Genomic DNA, 22,197 nt, shown 5'->3' on the forward strand with positions numbered 1-22,197 from the left:
AATCTCCGTATACCAATCTGTTGGACTATTGTGTCTGGAGTATTTTGAAAAGCAAGGTTGGCATTAAAAAATACCAAAGTATCGATCACCTTTAGCAAGCACTTCGCGGCAATGGGCCAAAATACCGCAGAGCCACATTCGGGCAGCGGGCAAAATAAATGCCGAATATTATCGCGAAAATATTCTGGAGGGTGTATTAAAGTCTTGGGCACGCAAACATTTTGGCCGCAGACCTTGGACGATCCAATAGGACTCAGCACGCGCCACCCAAGAATGGTTACAAAATGAGGTTCCTCGCGTTATTTCCAGCGCACAATGACCTTGGTGGTCAATCTCCGGATACCAATCCGTTGGACTATTGTGTCTGGAGTATTTTGGAATGCAAGGTTGGCACAAAAAAATACCAACGTGTCGATCACCTCAAGAAAGCGGGTATGGGCCAAATTACCGCAGAGCAAAATTTGGGCAGCGTGTGACGGTTTCATTGACCGTTTGAAGGCCATAGTTCGTGCCAAAGGTAACCAATTCGAACAAATCTAAACTTATTCTCAAAATTGATGCTATTTCCGAATTTTTTGCTTTCATTCAATAAAATTAAAAAAAAAATGTGAAAGTTATGGCGTCTGACTTTGATGCAGTTTTTTCTATCTCTAATAATTATATATTTGTAGAGTCCTTTTCATAAAATCCCTAAAAATATTTTTTTAAAAATGAAGAGATGTTATTAATTTATTTAAAGCCTCGATTTTTTATCCCGACGTTGTAGGGAAATGTTTAGAAAAATCTACTCTTTTTGGCCATCCTTAAAAATTTTTTAACAACTATTAAAGAGAAGAAGTTATGAAAGCACTTGATTCTGTCATCAGTCGAAAATGTAATTGGTCATTTTTATATAAGTTAATTCATGAATTCATTTATTTTGATATATATTACATACTCTCTCTCTCTCTCTCATAATTTTTAACTCTTTCTCTATCTTGGCAATCCTTTAACAACCAACCTATGCTGATACTACAACAGACACACATCCATATGCACAAGAAACAGTTCACATACGATTTCATAAAAAAATATTAACTTCCACATATTATTTTGCAAAATAACAGCAACAACAACAAAAAATACGAAAACACAAAACTAATTTAAATATTTTATAAATTACAAAATAATTTCACCACATCATCCATCCGGCTGTGAAATAAGTGGAGACGGAAATGTTTCCTGCGATTATGTTAATGGTTATGTTTTGGCTAAACTTTACAAATGATTTTCATTTCAAATTTTTGGCAGGCATTAAATTATTCCGGATGCTTTTGAGGTGAAACATTTCATATCCTGAGATCCCAACCCATTTTTTAGATGACTGAAAGTTTTGATGAAAAAAAGTAAAAAAATAAATGGAATGCCACCCACTCCATTCCATTTCCTTAGTCTCCACACACACACACACATACGTAATGTTGTATGTTTCTATCTTTTTTCGAATGAAAATAAAATTGAAAACTTTCTAATGACCTCCGAATCGAGTTAGTCTCCCGCTGTTGTTGTTGTTAGTGATTTTACAGCAACACGCTTTCAGTTGGCCACATTTAACTTTGCGTTAAAGCAAATTACCTCATAATCATGTTTCACAAAAACTTCCATTGTAAAGTGCAAAGAGAGATAGAGAAGAGAGAGAGAGAGAGAGGGAGGAGGATAATTTTCAAAAACGTATGTTAGATAATTCGCAGAGAATTACATACATTAACCATGGCATATTTCTCTCTGAGGTCAACAACAAAAAAAGACCCTCTACCCACCTTGGGAGGGGTAAGGTCCTTCGCAGGTCATGTCATAAATTATACATTTCCACCAAATCATGTCAGTGTGTGTTTTGGTTAGTTTTCATTATTGGAGAGTAAATATAGGAATTTTTTAAAAAAGGACGGCAAAGGAATTATCCCACACTTCGTGTTGCTTCTTTTTTGGTCAAATAAGGAAAGAATAAAATTTTTGATTTAAACTTTTCACCGATTTCATAAAACTGAGAATTAGTTATTTTTACTGTGGAAAGACTCCTCCTAAGCTGTTGGAAGAATGTTGCTGACTGTCAATGAGTTTTCTTGCTCCGCAGTAATAAAGGTTGATGGCTACTTGACAAAAGATCTAAATTTTATTGGATGTTAACTAAACTCCGAAATAATCTAGTTTTGAACTATTTGATGAGACCAATATATACCGTATCGAAATAAGGAAAACTACACATGGATATTAAAAATGTATGTGTATATAAAATCCGTTTCAGGACATTTTTTTGTTGACCTACCGGAGTTCGTCCGTTTGTTTGTCTGGAAGGAGTTATATGTCATATTTCTTTCTATTCTATATCGAGTTCAACGATGGACAACGATGATACATTTTTTTCTAGTTTACTGTACCCACAGAAGTTCAAAATGGTGGATTTTTATTTTCTAAATAATTTTAAAATATTTATTATCTAAACCTTCTCTCCAAGAGTCCTGGAGTATTTATACATCACACTGTGGTCAGGGTATTATTTATATAATAATTATATAATATAATAGACCTATAGTTTCTTTTGATGATCTGCATATAATCACATTCTGAGTCGATTTATGAATGTCCTCCGTCCGTCTGTCCATGTGCTTTGGTCAAGAAAGTGCAGGTTGCATTTACTGCCCGATCGAGATGCAATTTTGCAAAAATTAGTTGTTTGGCCCTAGAACTAACCCTATTGAAATTGGAGATAATCGGTCAAAATTTAGTTATAGCTCGTCTGATTTTTCTATTATAGTGTGTAATATTCCTTCAAATAGGACGGATTTCGGTGCATATTACCAAATTGAGCCGAGAAACAAGTATCTCAAATTTGATCAAAAATACCAAAAAAATAAAGGTAGGAAGAATATTTAATTGTTTCAAACATTTTTAAGGATTTCCTGGCCAAGGATCGTAATGTTTTTTAATTTTATCAAGGTCTTCCGGACCAAAAAAAAATATTTTTAAAGGACTTCTTGAAAGAAACATGGATATGATTTTTTCAAGAAATTCTCGTAAGAAACTGACTGACTGAGAATCAACATCCAGGCAAAAAGGCTAAAGGTAGAATCTTGAAATTTTGCACAAGGGTCAGTATTGGTGCCTAGGTGTGTGATCAGACTGGGTTTTTGAAAATTCTTACTAAAAGGGTAAGAAATGTACTTAAATGTAATTCAATGCGTTATATTAGACAATGAACCAGAATTCTGAAAGATGCAATGAGAGTCACTGATGGAGTGGAGGATAGATGTACCAAAAGGTTTTTGCAAATTCGAATCTACGAAAAGTTCTAAAATAATAATGAATTTCTAAAATGATACCATTTGCTATTATCGGAACAGATAAAGTCTTCTATGCTAAAGCCTTGAAATTTTGATATGAGAATCAAGATTGGAAAGTAAGTTCGATATATGAAGGTGGTTTTAGAAATTTGTACTAAGTGTCCGATCTGTCTGAAATGGTACTAAATTTGGAACAGTTTAGTTTAGGCTAAACGGATGAAGCTGGAATTTTTAAATTTTGTATTGGTGTCCCTGTTAGTGGTAGGTTTATGATAAAGAGGTAGTTTTGCACGAAAAGTACTAAATAGTACTATATTTGGTACAATTTGGTATTGGATGAACAAACAGTGCTTGAAATCCGAAATTTGCTAAAAGAGTAGCTGTTCATGTGTGGCCTGAAGGTGGTTTTGGAAATGTGTACAATAATAGTACGAAAAGTACTGAATGGTATTATGTTTGGTATTGGGATAGAGATAGAGATAAAATTCTGATATTTTATATTTAAGTCATTGATGATATCTCTGTTTGAGATTTGGCTATGTTTTGGAGATGCGTTTTATATTTGTATGAAAAGTCCTAAATGATGCTAAATTAAAGAAGAGAGCTCGAATCCCGAAATTTTATGTCGTGGTCTCTGTTGATATCTAGGATTGAGTGCTTTTAGAATTGTGTACTATAATTGTTCGAAGAGGACTTAATAATACTATATTTTGGTATTAAATGAGGGATAGAGCTGAACATTTATATTGGGATAACTGTTGGTATCGGAGGTTTAGATTTGGAAGTGATTTTGAAAATGTGTACTATAATTTTACGAAAGGTACTAAATCTGGTCTTGGTTGAAGGAATATAGCCGAATCCCTGAAATTTGATATTTAGGTAACTGTTGGTATCTGAGTTTAAGATATGGAAGTCGTTTTGGAAATGCATCCTATATTTTTTCGAAAAGTACTAAATTGGGCATTGGGTAAAGAGATAGGGCTGCAATCCTCAATATGGATATTGAGGTGTCTGTTGGTATCTGGAATGGAGGCGGTTTTAGTAATCTCTACTATGATTTATACTAATTTTGCATTACTGTTGGTGTTTAGGATGGAACGATGTAGATTGTTTTGGATATGCGTACTAAATGTTTCTAATCAGCATAATTTGGTATTGGGCGAAGGGATAAAGTTGAAATTCGGATATTTGATATTGAAGTCACTGTTGGTTTCTAGGGTTTACATATGGAGACATTGAAATAGTTTTGGACAGAAAATGTTGGATGCGGTCCACTGTGCATTGGTTTTACTAATATCCTCCTCAGTAAATTTTAAAATGAAAAATTTTGAAGAGCTTTTGGTGTAAAAGTTAAAAATGTTCCTATATTTTTCCGAAGAAAGGAAAAACTTGGATAATATATAAAACCTTGAAATTCTGAAAATTTAATACGATATGTGAAGTTTGGAATATAAAACTTTGTCAAACTGAACAAATCGTGCATTTTGAGTGCGAAAAAGCCCTAACATGCACCGAATCTAAAGTTTTGAGGTGAACTTTAAAAAATGAACAGTGAGTAATTGAGGCTATATTTTAAAAGACCAAATTTGGGAATTTTTTTAGAAGAGTTTTCAAGGATATTTTTTTAAATATAATCATGGATATTTAATATTTTTCAAGGTCATGCTGTTAAAATTCTGAAAAGAAATCATGATTTTCTTTAAAAATCTTTTAAGGAATTTGTACCAAAAAAAAATATTACTGACTTTTAAATGGCTTATTGGCCAAAGAAGAAACAATAATAAATAGTTAAACAATAAAAAACAATTTTATGGAAACAGACTAAAAATTGGATTTTCAAAAATTAAAGATTATCAGAAATATCCTACAAAATTGGACGATTCCTACCCTTATTTCTTATTTTATTTAATTTTATTTTATTATCAGTCTACGCCAACAGAGTATATAATTTGATACCTTCACTATCTTCCCCTTGGAAAACTGTGTTCGTTGTGGTTGAAATTTGTGATATCGTATATTGTTTAAAACTAGGCAATCGTAAAATACTAGTCAGTTATAAAATGGGAAGAGATTTCCAGATTTTCTATTAAAACCACATATCCCAATATATTTACTAGCATTAACCCCAGTAATAAAATGGAAAACGTCCATCGACTCCTTCCGGTACCTGGATTTTTATAGCAGTATTTCTTCTGTAAATACGGATTCCTCCCCAAACCTAATTGCCTCATAAATCCTCAAACCGTTTAGTGCAATATCAAAACAAAAATATTATTCTCATTTATATCCTTTGGCAGTCCAGCCTCCCTGCTTAATCACAATATCCATTTTTCATAATAAAAACTACAAATAGACTTTCATAATTAGTACCTAACGTAACTCACACATACACACACACCTCTCATACGAAATAGGCACTTCAACCAGATATAATTTTCATATATGTACAGATGTATCTTCATCCTTATAATTTGTGTGTGTTAATTCCATTTGTTTGTAATGATACCAAGGATAATAGTGATGAGAGGCATGCAGACGAACACACACGCACTCTGCAACAATACAAAATATACGATTTTTTTGGAAAAAAAGTATAAAAGCAAATATGTTACTTGCAATGTGTGTGAGTGTGTCTGTGTCTAGGACATTCTTTATTTGAAACAAGAGCCTTCAATTTTTAGTGTCCCACATTATCGGGGGAAGTACAACAGGCAAAACATATAAAAAAAACTAATTGTACTAAATGTCAAAATTGATTCGTTGTTGTCTTTTTGGTTTTTAAAATTTTGTGTACATGTGTGTTATAGTATTTTTCCCCAAAAAGGACCTGCAAGCAAGGTCTACATAATAACATGTTGGCTAGGAAAAGGATGCAGTTATTACTCTTTATGCTTGCATTCATTTAAGTCCACAACAATGAAGATTTTTCAATTTTTTTTTTGTTTAAACATTTTCCTTTTGGTTTTTATTGACAAGGCTATGTAAATACCTACATATGTGCACGCAAATACCACTTATACATATATGTATACAGGGTGAGATAAATAAACTGCAAAAAAATCAAACGCCATAATTTTTACATTTTTTTAATTTTATGCAATGCAAGCAAAAATGTCGGACATAGCATCAAATTTTAGAATAAGTCTAGATTTGTTCGAATTGATCACCTTTGGCACGAATTATGGTCTTCAAACGGCCAATGAAACCGTCATACGCTACCCGAATGTTGCTCTGCGGTATTTTGGCCCATTCTCAGCGAAGCGCTTGCTTGAGGTGATCGACACTTTGGTATTTTTTAGAGCCAAGCTTGCTTTCCAAAATACTCCTGACAAAATAGTCCAACGGATTTGTATCCGGAGATTTTGGTAGCCATGCGCTGGAAATGAAACGAGGAACCTCATTTTGTAACCATTCTTGTGTGGCGCGTGCTGAGAGCGATGCTGCTGAGTCCTGTTGGAATGTTCAAGGTCTGAGGCTAAAATCTTTGCGTGCCCAAGGCTTTACTACACCTTCCAGAATATTTTCGTGATAAAATTCGGCATTTATTCTGATGACATGGTCGATTAATACGAGCGGAGAGCGACCATCGGCTGTTATGGCAGCCCACACCATCACCATGGCCGGCGCTTGAGTTCTGGTGACCAGCCGAAGGTGCACATTTTCAGCTGACCTCTTTGGCAAATAAACACGATAATTTTGTTTGTTTACAAACTGCTGGACAACGAATGTTCTCTCATCGGAGAAAACCAAATTCGGCAGTCCACCATTTTCGGCCAAGCGCAGCAACTCTTTGGCCCTTTTTAGTCTATTTTCTTAGTGTTGCGCGGTGTAAGTTCTTGCACTTCTTGGAATTTCAATGGCTTTAACCCGAGCTCATTTTTCAATATTTGCCGAATGGAATATTGCAAATGTTCAGCTCACGAGCCATTTTTCGACCACTGCGACGCGGGTGTCGATCAAGTCACTTCTTTACTTTTCGAACCATTTCTGCTGATGTTGCTGCTTTCTTCCGTCCACTTCCTTGTCGTCGGGCTACGCTACCAGTAACGGTACGGTAACGAGCGATAGTACGAGACACAAACGATTTATTCACATTTAAATGCTGGAGTGCTCTAAAGATAGCCACATGTGGTTTTCCAGCCGAATATAAAGAAATCACACTATCATGCTTGAATTCCATCACGAATAACTTGATTTCTCGAAAATTCTCACCAAAATGATTTTGTATGCTTAGAAAACAATATAATGAGCTGCCACTGGAATAATTTTAACAGCTGTCGGACGAGTGGCATAGAAATGACAGCAGTCTGAAGTTGCAGTCTGAAGTTGCAGTCTGAAGTTTTTTTGATTTCACCCTGTACATTTGTATGTATATGTGTCTACCAGAACATGGATTGTCAAACAAATAGAAAACATATATTGCTAACGAATTTTTGAGTGTTATTGTCCAAGAATGTCCTGCCCGTCAGAACACTCTTTTGAACTCATTTTTTCCAAAGGACATTAAGATGTCACCCAGCAAAAAAGATGCATCCAATTCAACAGCATCTGTATGTGTGTGAATATGTCATTGTGTGTATGTGTGCTCTAACATGGAGCTATCCATTTCTCTGTGTATACCGTTATCATGGTCTGCATCAGCCTGTCAAAATGCCAAATATGTTTAAATGTCTATCTTTGCAATGAAGGAAGATTTTAAGTGGGACACACACATATAGATCTTTTATTTTCAGAAGGCACATAGATTGAAGACCTCCCTTTCAAGTCGGTCTTTTATTTATGGGAGACTTTTAGATGGTATCTTATCCAGAAGATCTTTTCCCCCGAGAATACTACCAATGGTCTTCTCTCTCCTCATTCAAGGTACCAATCTGTTGGGAATAAGTACAATGATGGTACTGAAAGTACTAAACAAATTTAAATGTTGTGCCATTGAATTTAGGGAAAGGTGGAACCTAAAGGGCACATTTGGGTATAGGGTTGAGGTAATTTTTTTAAATTTTTGACTAAAATACGTTTTACTAATTAGACGAGTTCTTACATGGGAATTGGTACTGATATGTCGGGGTAAGATTTGAAGTAAAAGGATACTAAAAGTCATACAATGCATTAAATGGCTACGATATTTAATGAAATTTAAATTTCGGATTCTGAAATTTAGGTTCTGAATTTTAGAAATTTAGAATTTAGATAAAAGCGAATCGCTTTAGGTGTGCAGAAGAAATGTACGGAAGCATGTTTGGATTTTCAGACAAAAATAGTACTAAACGTACCGAGAGGTACTAAATATGCTGTTAAGTAATTTAAGGAAGAATTTCGAAATTTAAAACGGGTACTAAAAGGCATTTTTCGAAAATCGAAGTAATAGATCGTTAAAGTACTAAAATGTAATAATGGTGCCCGGACATAATCCTCATTGCAATTATGGAATTATGAACGTTGTTTTGGTCATAATCTCCTCATGGGGAGTGTAACCGTTGGCAGTGGGGATTATGTCCGAAAAATTATCAGACATGATCCCCAGGAAGAAAACAAGTAAGCAAAGGCTATAGTCGTGCGGGGCCGACCATGTGATACCCTACAACAATACAATATGTTGGAAGCACCCTTATGTCCAAATCCATTTTGGAAGATGTCCCTTGTGAAATTTTGTCACGGAGCACTGCCCAGATTAGCAGTTTGACCAGGGACATTTGCCCTATATTTACGCACTCCGTCGTGCTGTTAGTTGTTGTGGTCCATTTTAGAGCTAAATATAATCCAATGGTCATCCAAAATGCCAGAAATCTTCCCTGTCCTTAACACTCTTCTTAGACGCGTCGAATGGCTTCAATTGTGTGATCAGGAAAATTTTTTCTGTTTTTGGTTCATTTGAACCCCTAAATATTTTGCGATCATCTCCAAAAGCAAGAGGCCGCTCTGTATCTCCAAATTTAGACTCATCAATATGATTTTCTTGCCTACAGTATTTGGCTATATTCCTCAACGATATCATCATAAAAAAGCCAGAAGATCGCCTTTGTGTGTTTCGGGTATTGCCTGAAAGTAATGTTGGAATTATTCACACAAAAGTAGTGGTCCATTCTAACTCTAATTTCATACGAAATTTCGAAATTTATATTTGTGACGTTTGTAACGGTTGCAAAATCAGGAACATTTTTAGGTGTTTGTCCATTTCAACCCCCAAATATATAGCGGACATCTTTGAAAACAATAGGCCTATCCCTTCTGAGCCTTCCCCTTGTGAAAATTTTCGTGAGGATCGGATAATAATTGCAATTTGTAAAGCAACTGCAAAATCAGGAAAAAGTTCTGTTTTTGGTACATTTCAACCCCTAAATATTTTGCAATCATCTCAAAAAACAATAGGGTTCTATTCTGACCCTAACCCACCTCCATTTTCAATTTCGTGAGGATCGGGCCATAATTGCGACCTGTAGCTTGATTACAAATTAACATGGACAGACGGACAAACGGACGGACGGACATACATAACTAGATCGACTCAGCTCGGCGAGATAGAAAGATCAATATATACTTTCCTATTTGGGAAACCAATATTTCGAGGTGTTACATAATTTTTGGCCCAATCAAACTTATAATACCCCCAACACATAGTGTTGTAGGGTGTAACAAGGCTTACGTTGAGTTTAGAGGCTATACTAGGATTGACCTGAAATGTATATCACAGGTACTTACAAAAGTCATAAAGTTTAGAAAAACTATGGATCGCGTACCCAAAAAAAAAATCCTCCAGCCAAATGCCGGATACTTAAAAAAAATCTCAATTCTATGATTTTTATCAGCACATTTGGCTCCATTTTGGAAAGGTCAGAGTGTAGGAGATAATGTAACATGTAGACTTTAACTCCCCATAAAAGGTCTATTTTTCCAAAAAGTTGGACCCAAAAATACCAATTTTCTTATATTGCTTCGGAACCGATTCAAATGACCACTTGTTGGATGGGTATTTCCATAAGCTTTCTTAAGAAGGCCAATATATTGGCTTCGTCCTAGTAAAGACCTTCCTTCTAAATCGGTCTTTGATTTATGGGAGTCATTTATATATCAATTTTGTAGAACCGGATAAAATCCGGATTTTGTGTCCGAACTTTCGGTTCGAATAATCGGATATTTCCCCCACGAAAAATTACTTTGCCATAATCAGATTAAAAATATCTACTCCTTAATGGGATTATGTCCGTGGAGATTATGATACGGCACCAAGGACTTTAAAAGTGTCTTCCATTTAGTTTATATCCTATACCAAAGTTCTTCAAATGAATTGGACTAGTTATTTTTCCCTAAATTGTGTAAAACAGCAACACTCTTTTTCGTTATCTGGGCCCATACGGTTTAGGTCCTCGCTTTAATGTTGACATTACCATAAAATTATGGCCATTATAAATTTTGTGATTTTCCACAAAAGTCATAACACGGAAGTTGTCCCACACTGAAGGCCACAAGAATGGGTTACTCCTGACTGGGGCTTCTTTTGCTAATTTTGGTGTTACTCCTTTTGTTTCAATTTGTTTTCGGGGGCAAAATGCTGACATTGTTAACTGACAATGACAGCTGCAGAAATCTACGACGAAAGTATGGGGGCACACAGACCAATGCAAAGGCTTTAAAATCGTTACTACATTCCTAAGATAATATGTGTGTGTGTCAGGGAAGGGGGGAGGGGAAGGCAGTTCCACCAGACAAATAAACAATGGCTAGAAGACAGTTAGACAACAACAACATCACACGATGTCAGTCATCATCTGGATGGCAAGTTAGCAGGACAGTCAGCAATGGTACAAAATCAAGTTGCCCGGATGTGTTGACGAAAATACCGCTCCAAATGATGGCGATGATGAAAAGCTGTTGACTACCAGAAATCTTCAACAATTATACATCAGGATTTGGATGTAGACGATATTCTTGAGGAGGGTGTTCTCGGGGTGGATCATGGATGTAGTTAGGCATTGTTAGACATTTATTTGCCAACAGGATGTTGGTGATACGCAACAACAAGAACAATAGCTACAAGACAATTATAATGATGAAATCGTTATCCGGGAAGGCGTAGTTTGGCAACATGAAGAGAATGGATGTGGAAACCACTAAAAGGACGATAAAGAGATCGACTAAAATTTAGCAATTTTTTTTGTAATCTGAATTCCCAAATGGCATTGCTTCTACAACATTTCAGAATTCTAGCTCGATTCGAGCTAACAATAACACCAATCTTTATACAATTTCCAAAGGCGCTAAATCACAAGAGTTTGCCGCCCAATTGAGCAGTTCCGAATGTGAAATAAAATTTCCAACGAACTAGCCTCTCAATAAGTCCATTGCCACGCGTATTGTATGGCATATGGCACCGTCTTGTTGACACTTTATGTTATGTTATCGACACTTTGGTATTTTTTAGTGCCAACCTTGCTTTCCAAAATACTCCAGACACAATAGTCCAACGGATTGATATACGCAGATTTTGGTGGCCATTGTGCGCTGGAAATAAAGCGAGGAACCTCATTGTGTAACCATTCTTGGGTGGCGCATGCTGAGGGCGATGGTGCTACTAAGTCCTGTTGGAATGTTCAAGGTCTGCGTTAATACACCCTCCAGAATATTTTCGCGATAATATTCGGCATTTATTCTGATGCCACGGTCGATTAATACGAGCGGAGAGCGACCATCGGCTGTTATGGCGGCCCACACCATCACCATGGCCGGCGCTTGAGTTCCTCTAGCCAACCGAAGGTGCAAGTAAACACGATCATTTTGTTTGTTTACAAACAGCTGGACAGCGAATATTTTCTCATCGGAGAAAACCAAATTCGCCAGTTTACCACTTTCGGGCAAGCGAAGCAACTCTTAACTCTTTTGAGTCTATTTTCTTTCTGTTGGTGTTCTGGTTTAAGTTCTTGTACTTTTAGGAAATTCAATGCCTTTACCCCGAGTTCATTTTTCAATATTTGCCGAATGGAATATTGCGATATATTCAGCTCACGAGCCATATTTCGGCAACTGCGACGCGTGTTTCGATCAAGTCGCTTCTTTACTTTTCGACCCATTTCTGCCGATGATGCTGTTTTCTTCCGTTCACTTCCTTGACGTGGGGCTACGCTGCCAGTATCTCGGTAACATGGAGCGATGGTACGAGGTGCAAAAGATTTATTCACATTTAAATGCTGGAGTGCTCTAACGATAGCCACCTGTAATTTTCCAACCAATTATAAAAAAAATCACGCTTGAATTCCATCACGAATAACTTTTTTTCGGGAAAATTCTCACCAAAATACTTTTGTACGCTTGTAAACAACATAATGAGCTGTCACTGGAATAATTTTAACAGCTGTCGGACGAGTGGCTTCGATATGACAGCAGTCTGAATTTAATTGCAATGTTTTTCATCTCACCATGTAGACCAGAATTGTTTCAAATTTCATATTTAAAGTTAGTAATAGCATTTGACAAAAAGTTGCGTATTCAAGTTCATTTGTTCCCATAGCCTTCATGTATCGGTTTTCATTTAAGCGGTAGTTTTCGACGGTTTTTTAGAAATATTTCAAGTTACTTCCAAATGGTGGAGAACCTAGCAGAACCTAGCTGCATTTTTAATTGTTTTAATTATTTTTTATTATATAAAAAAATCACAATTTTTATGTAGCCGAAAAATCTTTTAATGAATTTTTAAAAATCTAAGATTTTAGACAGGATGTTTTTAAAATATATTTTTAAAAATCCATTTTTTTTTTCAGGAAGATATTTTATAAAATCCAAAATTAATAAATATTCGGAAGGTCTTGGACAAACAGTGAAAACACCTTATTATTTATTTTATTTTAGCCCTTAAAAATTTCTACAAAGTCGTACAATATTCTTTTTTTAAAACTGTTATATGTCGTCCAAAGAATAATTATATGATGCCCTTGGCCTTAAGTGACCTTATAAAGCCCTTCTGTATGTAGAAGATTTTAATGGGTTTTTGTCTGTGGAAAAAATCTTTGGTTCAAAAAGAAATGTCTTCTAGTTGCAGAAGAGCCATTGAAGTTATTCTGTGTGTAGAGGGTTGTCTGTTTTCCTACGATTTCTAAAATATCTTCAGGCTATATCATACCCCTCAAAAAGTCTTTTTCCTATAGAAGACCCTTCAAAGGCATTAATTCATATATTTTGTTTTTATATTTTTATGCTGATATGTTCTACCAACATCTAACCCACTTGATATTATTTTCCCCTTTAGCCTTTATTCAATATAAATCAAAACTCGGCCACAACAACAATTTGCAAAAACATAAATATTATTTTTATGTCATATCGCAACTCAAAGTTCAGTCAAACAATTCTTTTTTTTTTTTGGAAATCAACAACAAATAACTTTTTTTTGGGAGGGGTTTCGAACAACATCAAACAAAGCGTTTGTATGTTATCCAAACAAACGACAACGCCAACAACAATAACAGTAACAATAATTTCTGGCCAATTGTTACGAACATATTGTCACACACTCAACACACACAGACACACGCTGGCATATGGGGACAATTGGCCTGCCTGTGTCTTTATCAACTCGAAATCATAACCGAAATATACATCAAAAATCAACAACACAACACAGGCCAATCCAATTCGAATGGTCTCTCTCTCTCTCTCTCGGCATTTTTTTCTCTCGTTGTTACAAACAAATAAACAAATTGGAATTGGAAAATAGAGAACTTTTAGCAAAAACAAAATTCGAACTATCACCATAACAACTATTGGGTCAAATACTTTGAGAATGAAACACAAAAAAGCTGAAAAAAACTATTCGTGTAAAACTCCAAATATTATGGCAATTCCAGAATGCCAGCAGATGAAAACAAAAAAATAGCGAGCTAGGTCTGTGAAAAGTTTTGGCATTTATTGTTTTCAATATTTTAGATAGTTTTGGAAAAAATGTTTTTTTTTTTTTGTCATTTTAAATAATTTGTGTTTTTGGCTGGATTTTCGGAGGATGAATGGGAAGGAATTAAAAAATAGAAACTTAGTAAGGATCTTTTAATTATTTTCTTAGATACGAATATAATTAACATATCCTTAATACAGGGTGATATCAAAAGATTGGCAACAACTTCAGACTGCTGTCATTTCTAAGCCACTCGTCCGACAGCTGTTAAAATTATTTCAGTGACAGCTAATTATATTGTTTACAAGCGTACAAAAGCATTTTGGTGAGAATTTTCCAGAAAAAAAGTTATTCGTGACGGAATTCAAGCGTGATGGTGTGATTTCTTTATATTTGGCTGGAAAACCACAAGTGTCTATCGTTAGACTCCACTCCAGCATTTAAATGTGAATAAATCTTTTGTGTCTCGTACCATCGCTCGGTACCGTAATACTGGTAGCGTAGCCTGACGTCAGACGGAAGTGGACGGAAGAAAACAGCAACATCAGCAGAAATGGTTCGAAAAATAAAGAAGCGACTTGATCGAAATCCGCGTCGCAGTGACTGAAGAATTGCTCGTGAGCTGAACATATCGCAATCTTCCATTCGAAAAATATTGAAAAATGAGTTCGAGGTAGAGCCATTGAAATTCCAAAAAGTGCAAGAACTTACACCGCAACAGAAAGAAAATAGACTCAAAAAGCTAGAGCTAGAGAGTTGCTGTACACCTTCGGTTGGCCACCAGAACTCAAGCGCCGGTCATGGTGATGGTGTGGGACGCCATAACAGCCGATGGTCGCTCATATTAATCGACCGTGGCATCAGAATGAAAGCCGAATATTATCGCGAAAATATTCTGGAGGGTGTATTAAAGCCTTGGACACGCAAACATTTTGGCCGCAGACCTTGGACATTCCAACAGGACTCAGCACCACCATCGCACTCAGCACGCCCCACCCAAGAACGGTTACAAAACTAGGTTCCTTGCTTCATTTCATTTCAAAATCTCCAGATACCAATCCGTTGGACTATTGTGTCTGGAGTATTTTGGAAAGCAAGGTTGGCACTAAAAAATAACAAAGTGTCGATCACCTCAAGCAAGCGCTTCGCCGAGAATGGACCAAAATACCGCAGGGCAACATTTGGGCAGCGTGTGACGGTTTCATTGGCCGTTTGAAGGTCATAATTCGTGTCAAAGGTGACCAATTCGAAAAATCTAAACGTATTCTAAAATTTGATGCTATTTCCGACATTTTTTGTTTTCATTCAATAAAATTTAAAAACAAATTTAAAAATTATGGCGTTTGCCTTTGTTGCATTTTTTTATCTCACCCTGTATTTGGTTCGATTTTCGGAGTATGAATGGAAAGGGATTCAAATATAGAAACCTTGTAAGGATCTTTTCATTGTATTCTTAGCTACGAATATAAGCAGAACATCTTTAATTGGTTTCAATTAAAGGAACTTCTGCTACAGATTGTCCATAAATTGAGGGCGTAAATAGGGCTCCTATAAATAAAACACCTTCTTTAGGCCCTACATGTCTTCCATAAATGTTGGATCTTACGTAGACCTTCTATAGACTGAAAATTGTTTACATCTCTCCAAGATAAAATATATTCTCTATGGATACGAACTAATTCTTAATTTTCTGAAGTTTTATATGGTCTTCAATGGGTCTTCATTATATGGAAGAGCTTCAAAGGCCTTCTTTATAAAAAGGCCTCCAATAGTTTTTTTTATAGATTTTATAATCTTATATTTCCTTGCCTCCTGAAACCTTCCGAAACAACCCTCGTTATTTTTTCAAACATGCTATTGTTAACATATCACAATTTCAATTCCTGGAAAACTTTTCCGTTACAATTTATTTTTCATCACAAAACCAAAAAAAACAAGTAAGCAAAGGCTACAGTCGAGCGGGGCCGACCGTTGAATACCCTACAACACTATAAGAAACGATACAGTTTATATAGGCGAGATACTCGAAAGAATTCCACAAGATATTGTGACAAATAATAAAAGAAAACCATCAGGTTCCGTTCTCTAATTTTCGAATAATAGCAACTTAAACTAATTTGCTCATTTCCAATTTATTGGTAGATGTTGCACGTAAATGGTCTTCCTATATCTGGAACCAATATTTCCCAAAGACCTATAATCTCTCAGAAGTGGCAAAAGATTAAAATTTATTATTGGGTTTTGACTGAAACGCATCTATATGAGATACAGACATTTGACTATATTCTTCAACGAAATAGTCAGAAGTGCGTCTTTCCTGTATTTGTGAATTCTCCAAAAAGTCACTGGAATGGACATTTTCGTATTTTGTCTATAAAAGTTGGCAAACTCCTTCACAGATTGAATATTTTTGGATGGCCATCCAAAATTGCTTGGCTTTTGCAATGTCCGGTAACCCCCATAATTACGACCTGCTGACAATGTTGCAGTTTTTTGGTCCATTTCAACCCCTAATTATATGGCTATCATCTCCAAAAAGAATAAGCTTTTATTCTGACCCTCATCTTATCTCCATGCAAAATTTCGGGCCATAAATGCGATCTGTATATGATATCCTGATATCCTAACTACTTAGTTTTGTTAGCTGTAGAAATATTTCCAAATGTTTAATTCAAAATGAAAATATGCCAAAAATATGACAAAATTGAAAAAATATGAGAAAATTTTACAAAATCAATATTTTCATCTTTAGAGAGACATTTTTATGCGATTTTTTTAGTCGTTTTTTCTTTCCTGCCAACAGGCCATTCTGAATTAATGAGAACTGTCGAAATCAGTTCAGCCGTTCTCAACATATAAGAGATTTTTCAAGCATATCTTCTTTGATAAACATATATATCGCACATATTTTGCTACATATCCGTTTTGTTGGATGTTAACATCAATGTAAAGATCAGAAGTAACCTTGTCATGGCTTTGTGATTTCCCCGGGATTTAAAATATTCGCGGTTTAATGAAAAATTTTGAATTTTTTCAACACAAAATATATGGTCTATTTTACCCGCTAAATATTATCCGATGACCACCCAAATGGGTAGGCTTCTTGCCAGCCCTAAACTCTAGCTACATGCGAAATTCCGCGTCGATTGGTCTATAATTGCGACCTGTAGAGCAAGTGCAAAATCAGGATTTTTTTCAGTTTTTGGTCCATTTCAACCCCTAAATATTATGCGATCATCACCAAAAGAAATAGGGTTCTATTCTGACCCTAGCCCCACCTCCATTTTAAATTTCGTGAAGATCGGACAATGATTGCGACCTGTAGAGTGATTACAAATTAACATGGACAGACGGACAGACGGACAGACGGACAGACGGACGGACGGACATACATAGCTAGATCGACTCAGCTCGGCGAGCTAGGAAGATCCATATATACTTTCCTATGTGGGAAATCAATATTTCGTGGTGTTACATAATTTTTGGCCCAATCAAACTTATAATACCCCCAACACATAGTGTTGTAGGGTATAAAAACTGAATTTTTCCAATGCAAAAATAAAATATTTTTAATTGAATTAAATAAAAAATCTAAGTTTTAAAAACTTTAATTTTCAAAAGTCTAATGAATTAAGTAATTAATTTGTGTGTTTCTCTGTATTTCCAGCAACTACCAACAAATCCAACATCTCGGCTATGCCGGTCATGAAATCGCCACCCAAAGTATTTCGCAACAACAAGGCTTGCAGGATAAGGGCTACGAGGAATGGGTTGGCGAAATGATTGGTATGCGTGAAATTTTGCGTAACTTCGCCAATGTGTCGGTCAATGAAGTTGTCGGTATGCGTGCCCCATTCTTGAAGCCCGGCCGTAATACACAATATAAGGTGAGTCCGGGTTTTGTTTTTCTTCAATAATTATAAAAGAAATTATGATATTATTAAAAAAATCAATAAAAAAGACCTAATGGAAAAAACATCCAGAGCAAAGTATTTACGCGGGGAGGGCTATGGGACCCCGTCCCCCTAGAGAATGGTTACTTTTCTGACGTTTTTTTTTTAATTTTCCATGGAAATGCCAATAATTTGCCAGATTTCCCCCCGCGATAATTTTGAAAAGCATTTCTCTGTAGAACAATGCGGAAGTACGAAAAATTAGACAGAAAAAGGGTGGAAAGTTAATAAATGCTAGGGACTCTTCAACATGTCCTTATATTATTACTAATATACCTTCATATCTCAATTCCGAACATCAACAGGGACCTCAATAAAAAATTTGGGGATATCCGATTAATTCCTTCACCCAATAACCAATTTAGTACTTTTCATACTTATATGGCACACATTTTCAAACATAATCTCAAGCAAGATACCATCAGTAACCTAAATTGCATATTTCAGAATTTTATCTCTATCCATTTACCCAGTACGATTTAGTACCATTAAGTATTTTTCGCTATCCATTCACGTAATACCAAATGGCACAATGCTTTAAAGATTCGTACTTTTTAGAGCCTTTCGTATCCTTAAACTTCGAATTTCAAAAAACCCTTTGGTATCCTGAGGCTGGATTCTTGTTCTATGAAAATATGAAATGAAAAATATTTCCTTTATAAAATTTTTCATTTCAGATTTCTTTCCTTTATAAAAGTTTTCATTTCACATTTTCATAGAACAAGAATTGAGTCCATCAATTTGTCCAACACAAAGTATTCAATTTTTAGTACGTTTTAGTACTTTTCGTAATCTTTTAGTACGAATTTCCATAAAACCTGGTTTCGTACCTTTTGTATCCTTTTTCATGCTTAGCCGCAAGACTTACTCTCGAGAAAATTTTCAAGATTCCTGCTTTATCCGTTCACCCCAGAACAAAACTCCAAATTTAGTACCATTTAGCAAGGTTTACATATTTCCAAAACCACCTGCAACAAAGTCAACCGCCAAAATTTTTACATTTTCTTATTAAATTTTATTGAATGAAAGCAAAAAATATCGGAAATAGCATCAAATTTTAGAATAAGTTTAGATTTGTTCGAATTGGTCACCGTTGGCACGAATTATGGCTTTCAAACGGCACCCGAACGCTGCCCGAATGTTACTCTGCGGCATTTTGGCCCATTCCCGGCGAATCGCTTGCTTGAGGAGATCGACACTTTGGTATTTTTTAGTTCCAACCTCGCTTTCCAAAATACTCCAGACACCATAGTCCAAGGGATTGGGATCCGGAGATTTTGGTGGCCATTGTGCGCTAGAAATGAAGCGAGGAACCTCATTTTGTAACCATTCTGGGGTGGCGCGTGCTGAGTGCGATGGTGCTGAGACCTGTTGAAATGTCCAAGATCTGCGGATAATATTCGGCATTTATTCTGATGCTACGATCGATTAATACGAGCGGAGAGCGACCATCGGCTGTTATGGCGGCCCACACCATCACCATGGCCGGCGCTTGAGTTCCTCTAGCCAACCGAAGGTGCAAGTAAACACGATCGTTTTGTTTGTTTACAAACTGCTGGACAGCAAATGTTTTCTCATCGGAGAAAACCAAATTCGCCAGTTTACCACTTTCGGGCAAGCGAAGCAACTCTTAACTCTTTTGAGTCTATTTTCTTTCTGTTGGTGTTCTGGTTTAAGTTCTTGTACTTTTAGGAAATTCAATGCCTTTACCCCGAGTTCATTTTTCAATATTTGCCGAATGGAATATTGCGATATATTCAGCTCACGAGCCATATTTCGGCAACTGCGACGCGTGTTTCGATCAAGTCGCTTCTTTACTTTTCGACCCATTTCTGCCGATGATGCTGTTTTCTTCCGTTCACTTCCTTGACGTGGGGCTACGCTGCCAGTATCTCGGTAACATGGAGCGATGGTACGAGGTGCAAAAGATTTATTCACATTTAAATGCTGGAGTGCTCTAACGATAGCCACCTGTAATTTTCCAACCAATTATAAAAAAATCACGCTATCAAGCTTGAATTCCATCACGAATAACTTTTTTTCGGGAAAATTCTCACCAAAATACTGAAGTTGGTTGCAGTTTTTCCATCTCACCCTGTATAGATAACAAGGGAATATTAAATACGTCCCTTCGTTGGTAACCTCGAAATATTACTTTGAGACCCCAAATGTAAATCATCCATTTTTATACCCTTAACCACAAGGTGGTCAGGGTAGTATGTCTTCGTGCATTTGTTTGTGACGACCCAAGGACGAACCCTATTGAAATTGAAGATAATCGGTCAAAATTTAGATATAGCTCCCATATATATCTTCGTCCGATTTGCCTTTTATTGTGCACCAAACATGTAATATGAGCCCGAATAGTATGGAATTTTGCACATACAACCAAATTAGGTCTAAAAATAAGTATGCCAAATTTGATCGAAATCGGCTCAGATATAGCTATAGCTCCCATATATATTGTTCATCCGATTTGTTATTTTTGTCCTCCGAAGTCGTAATATGCAATCTGTAATAACAATATTTGGGGAAATAAATCAAATCCAGCTCTGAAATACCTTTGCTAAATTTTATCGAGATCGGTTCAGATTTGGATATAGCTCCCATATGTAACTTCGTCCGATTTACCTTTGATTGTGCACCAAACGTCTAATATTTGCCCAAATGGGATGAAATTTGGCACTTACGACCGAATTGAGTTAAGAAGCTAGTATGTCAAATTTGGTGAAGATCGGTTCAGATATAGCTATAGCTCCCATATATACTGTTCATCCGATTTGTTATATGTGTTACCCACAACCGTAATATGCACTCTGTAACAACTATATTCAGGGAAATATATCAAATACAGCTCAGAAATACCTTTGCTAAATTTTATCGAGATCGGTTCCGATTTGGATATAGCTTCCATATATATCTTTATGCGATTTCAAATTAATTTTGCACCAAATGGGCAATATAAGTCCGAATTTAGAAGATACAAATGCTTCGGCATATTTAGTCCTTTGAACTTTAAATTATAATTATGATAATAGCGTGTATGATTGAATTCTCCCATAAAAAATTTCAATTGTTATGCGGAGCTCTACTAAATTAGCAAAGTGGTGTAGGGTATCATAATGTCGGCCCCGCCCGACTTTAAGACTTTCTTTACTGGTTTCATTCTCACTACCCCCCACACAGTAATTAATTTCATTCTGCCTTTCTTTGATAAAATTATCACTTTTCTACCCTCCCACCTCTCCGTCTCTCCCTTTTTCTCTCCTTGCTAGTGAACATCCCTGGCAAATTAATAAACACTTAGGAAAACTCATCAGATTTCAATATTTCCATTTCCTTTAAAGCCAACAAAGTGGCTGCCTTTTGACAAGGCTGAAAATAAGAAGCATTTATTTACAGCCCTTTTCATTTGTAATTCCAATTTTACATGCGCTCGCTCTGAAACCACATCTGAAGGACGACAGATAAGAAAGCTCGCTACATGAAGAAAAAAAAATACATACGCACACAAACAAAAAAAGGAAACGAAAACCAATGACATGGTCTTGAAATCCTTGTTAAAGAAACAACGATTGCAGCGATTCACAGATGTTCACTCGATTTTTACTCAAAAAGCTGCAAACAGTGGTGGTCAAAATCAATGGGACATGGGAGATTTTTTTTTCCGAGCAAAACATTTTTATATTCTCAGCCATATGTTTAGAGAGGGTGTATATCATTTGATACGGCCAAAACGTGGGTTTAGATCCGAAATAACGGTTTTATATCCTATGTCTCTTTGGACCAAAATCGTTTCCGTCTGTCTGGCTGGTGCGCACGATAACTCTCGAAGGGATTATCCGATTTGGTCCAAACTTGGTACATTGTAATATTGTTATTAAACTTAGATCGGGCTCAGAGATGGGCAATATCGGTCCACTCCTACCTGTACCTCCGCCACAAAAGTTTGAAATTTTCAACAAAAATGTTTTACTGCACAGAAAGATAAAGAATATTCCGATTTTGCTCTAAATTTACAAATTCTAATTTCGCTATTTCAGGT

The 22,197-nt window shown here is 36.0% G+C and overlaps 1 protein-coding gene across 1 annotated transcript in view; it reads left to right on the plus strand.

The window, feature by feature from the left end:
• Nucleotides 1-22,197, plus strand: part of LOC101896997 (Chitin binding Peritrophin-A) — a 126,951-nt gene that overhangs the window by 95,690 nt on the left and 9,064 nt on the right. The window contains exon 6 of the mRNA XM_005185031.4: nucleotides 17,867-18,086. Coding sequence (XP_005185088.1) covers nucleotides 17,867-18,086 — 220 coding nt within the window. The remainder of the gene's footprint in view (nucleotides 1-17,866; nucleotides 18,087-22,197) is intronic.

This window comes from Musca domestica, unplaced genomic scaffold (assembly GCF_030504385.1).
Source record: "Musca domestica strain aabys unplaced genomic scaffold, Musca_domestica.polishedcontigs.V.1.1 2, whole genome shotgun sequence".
In the NCBI taxonomy this organism is placed as follows: Eukaryota; Metazoa; Arthropoda; class Insecta; order Diptera; family Muscidae; genus Musca; species Musca domestica.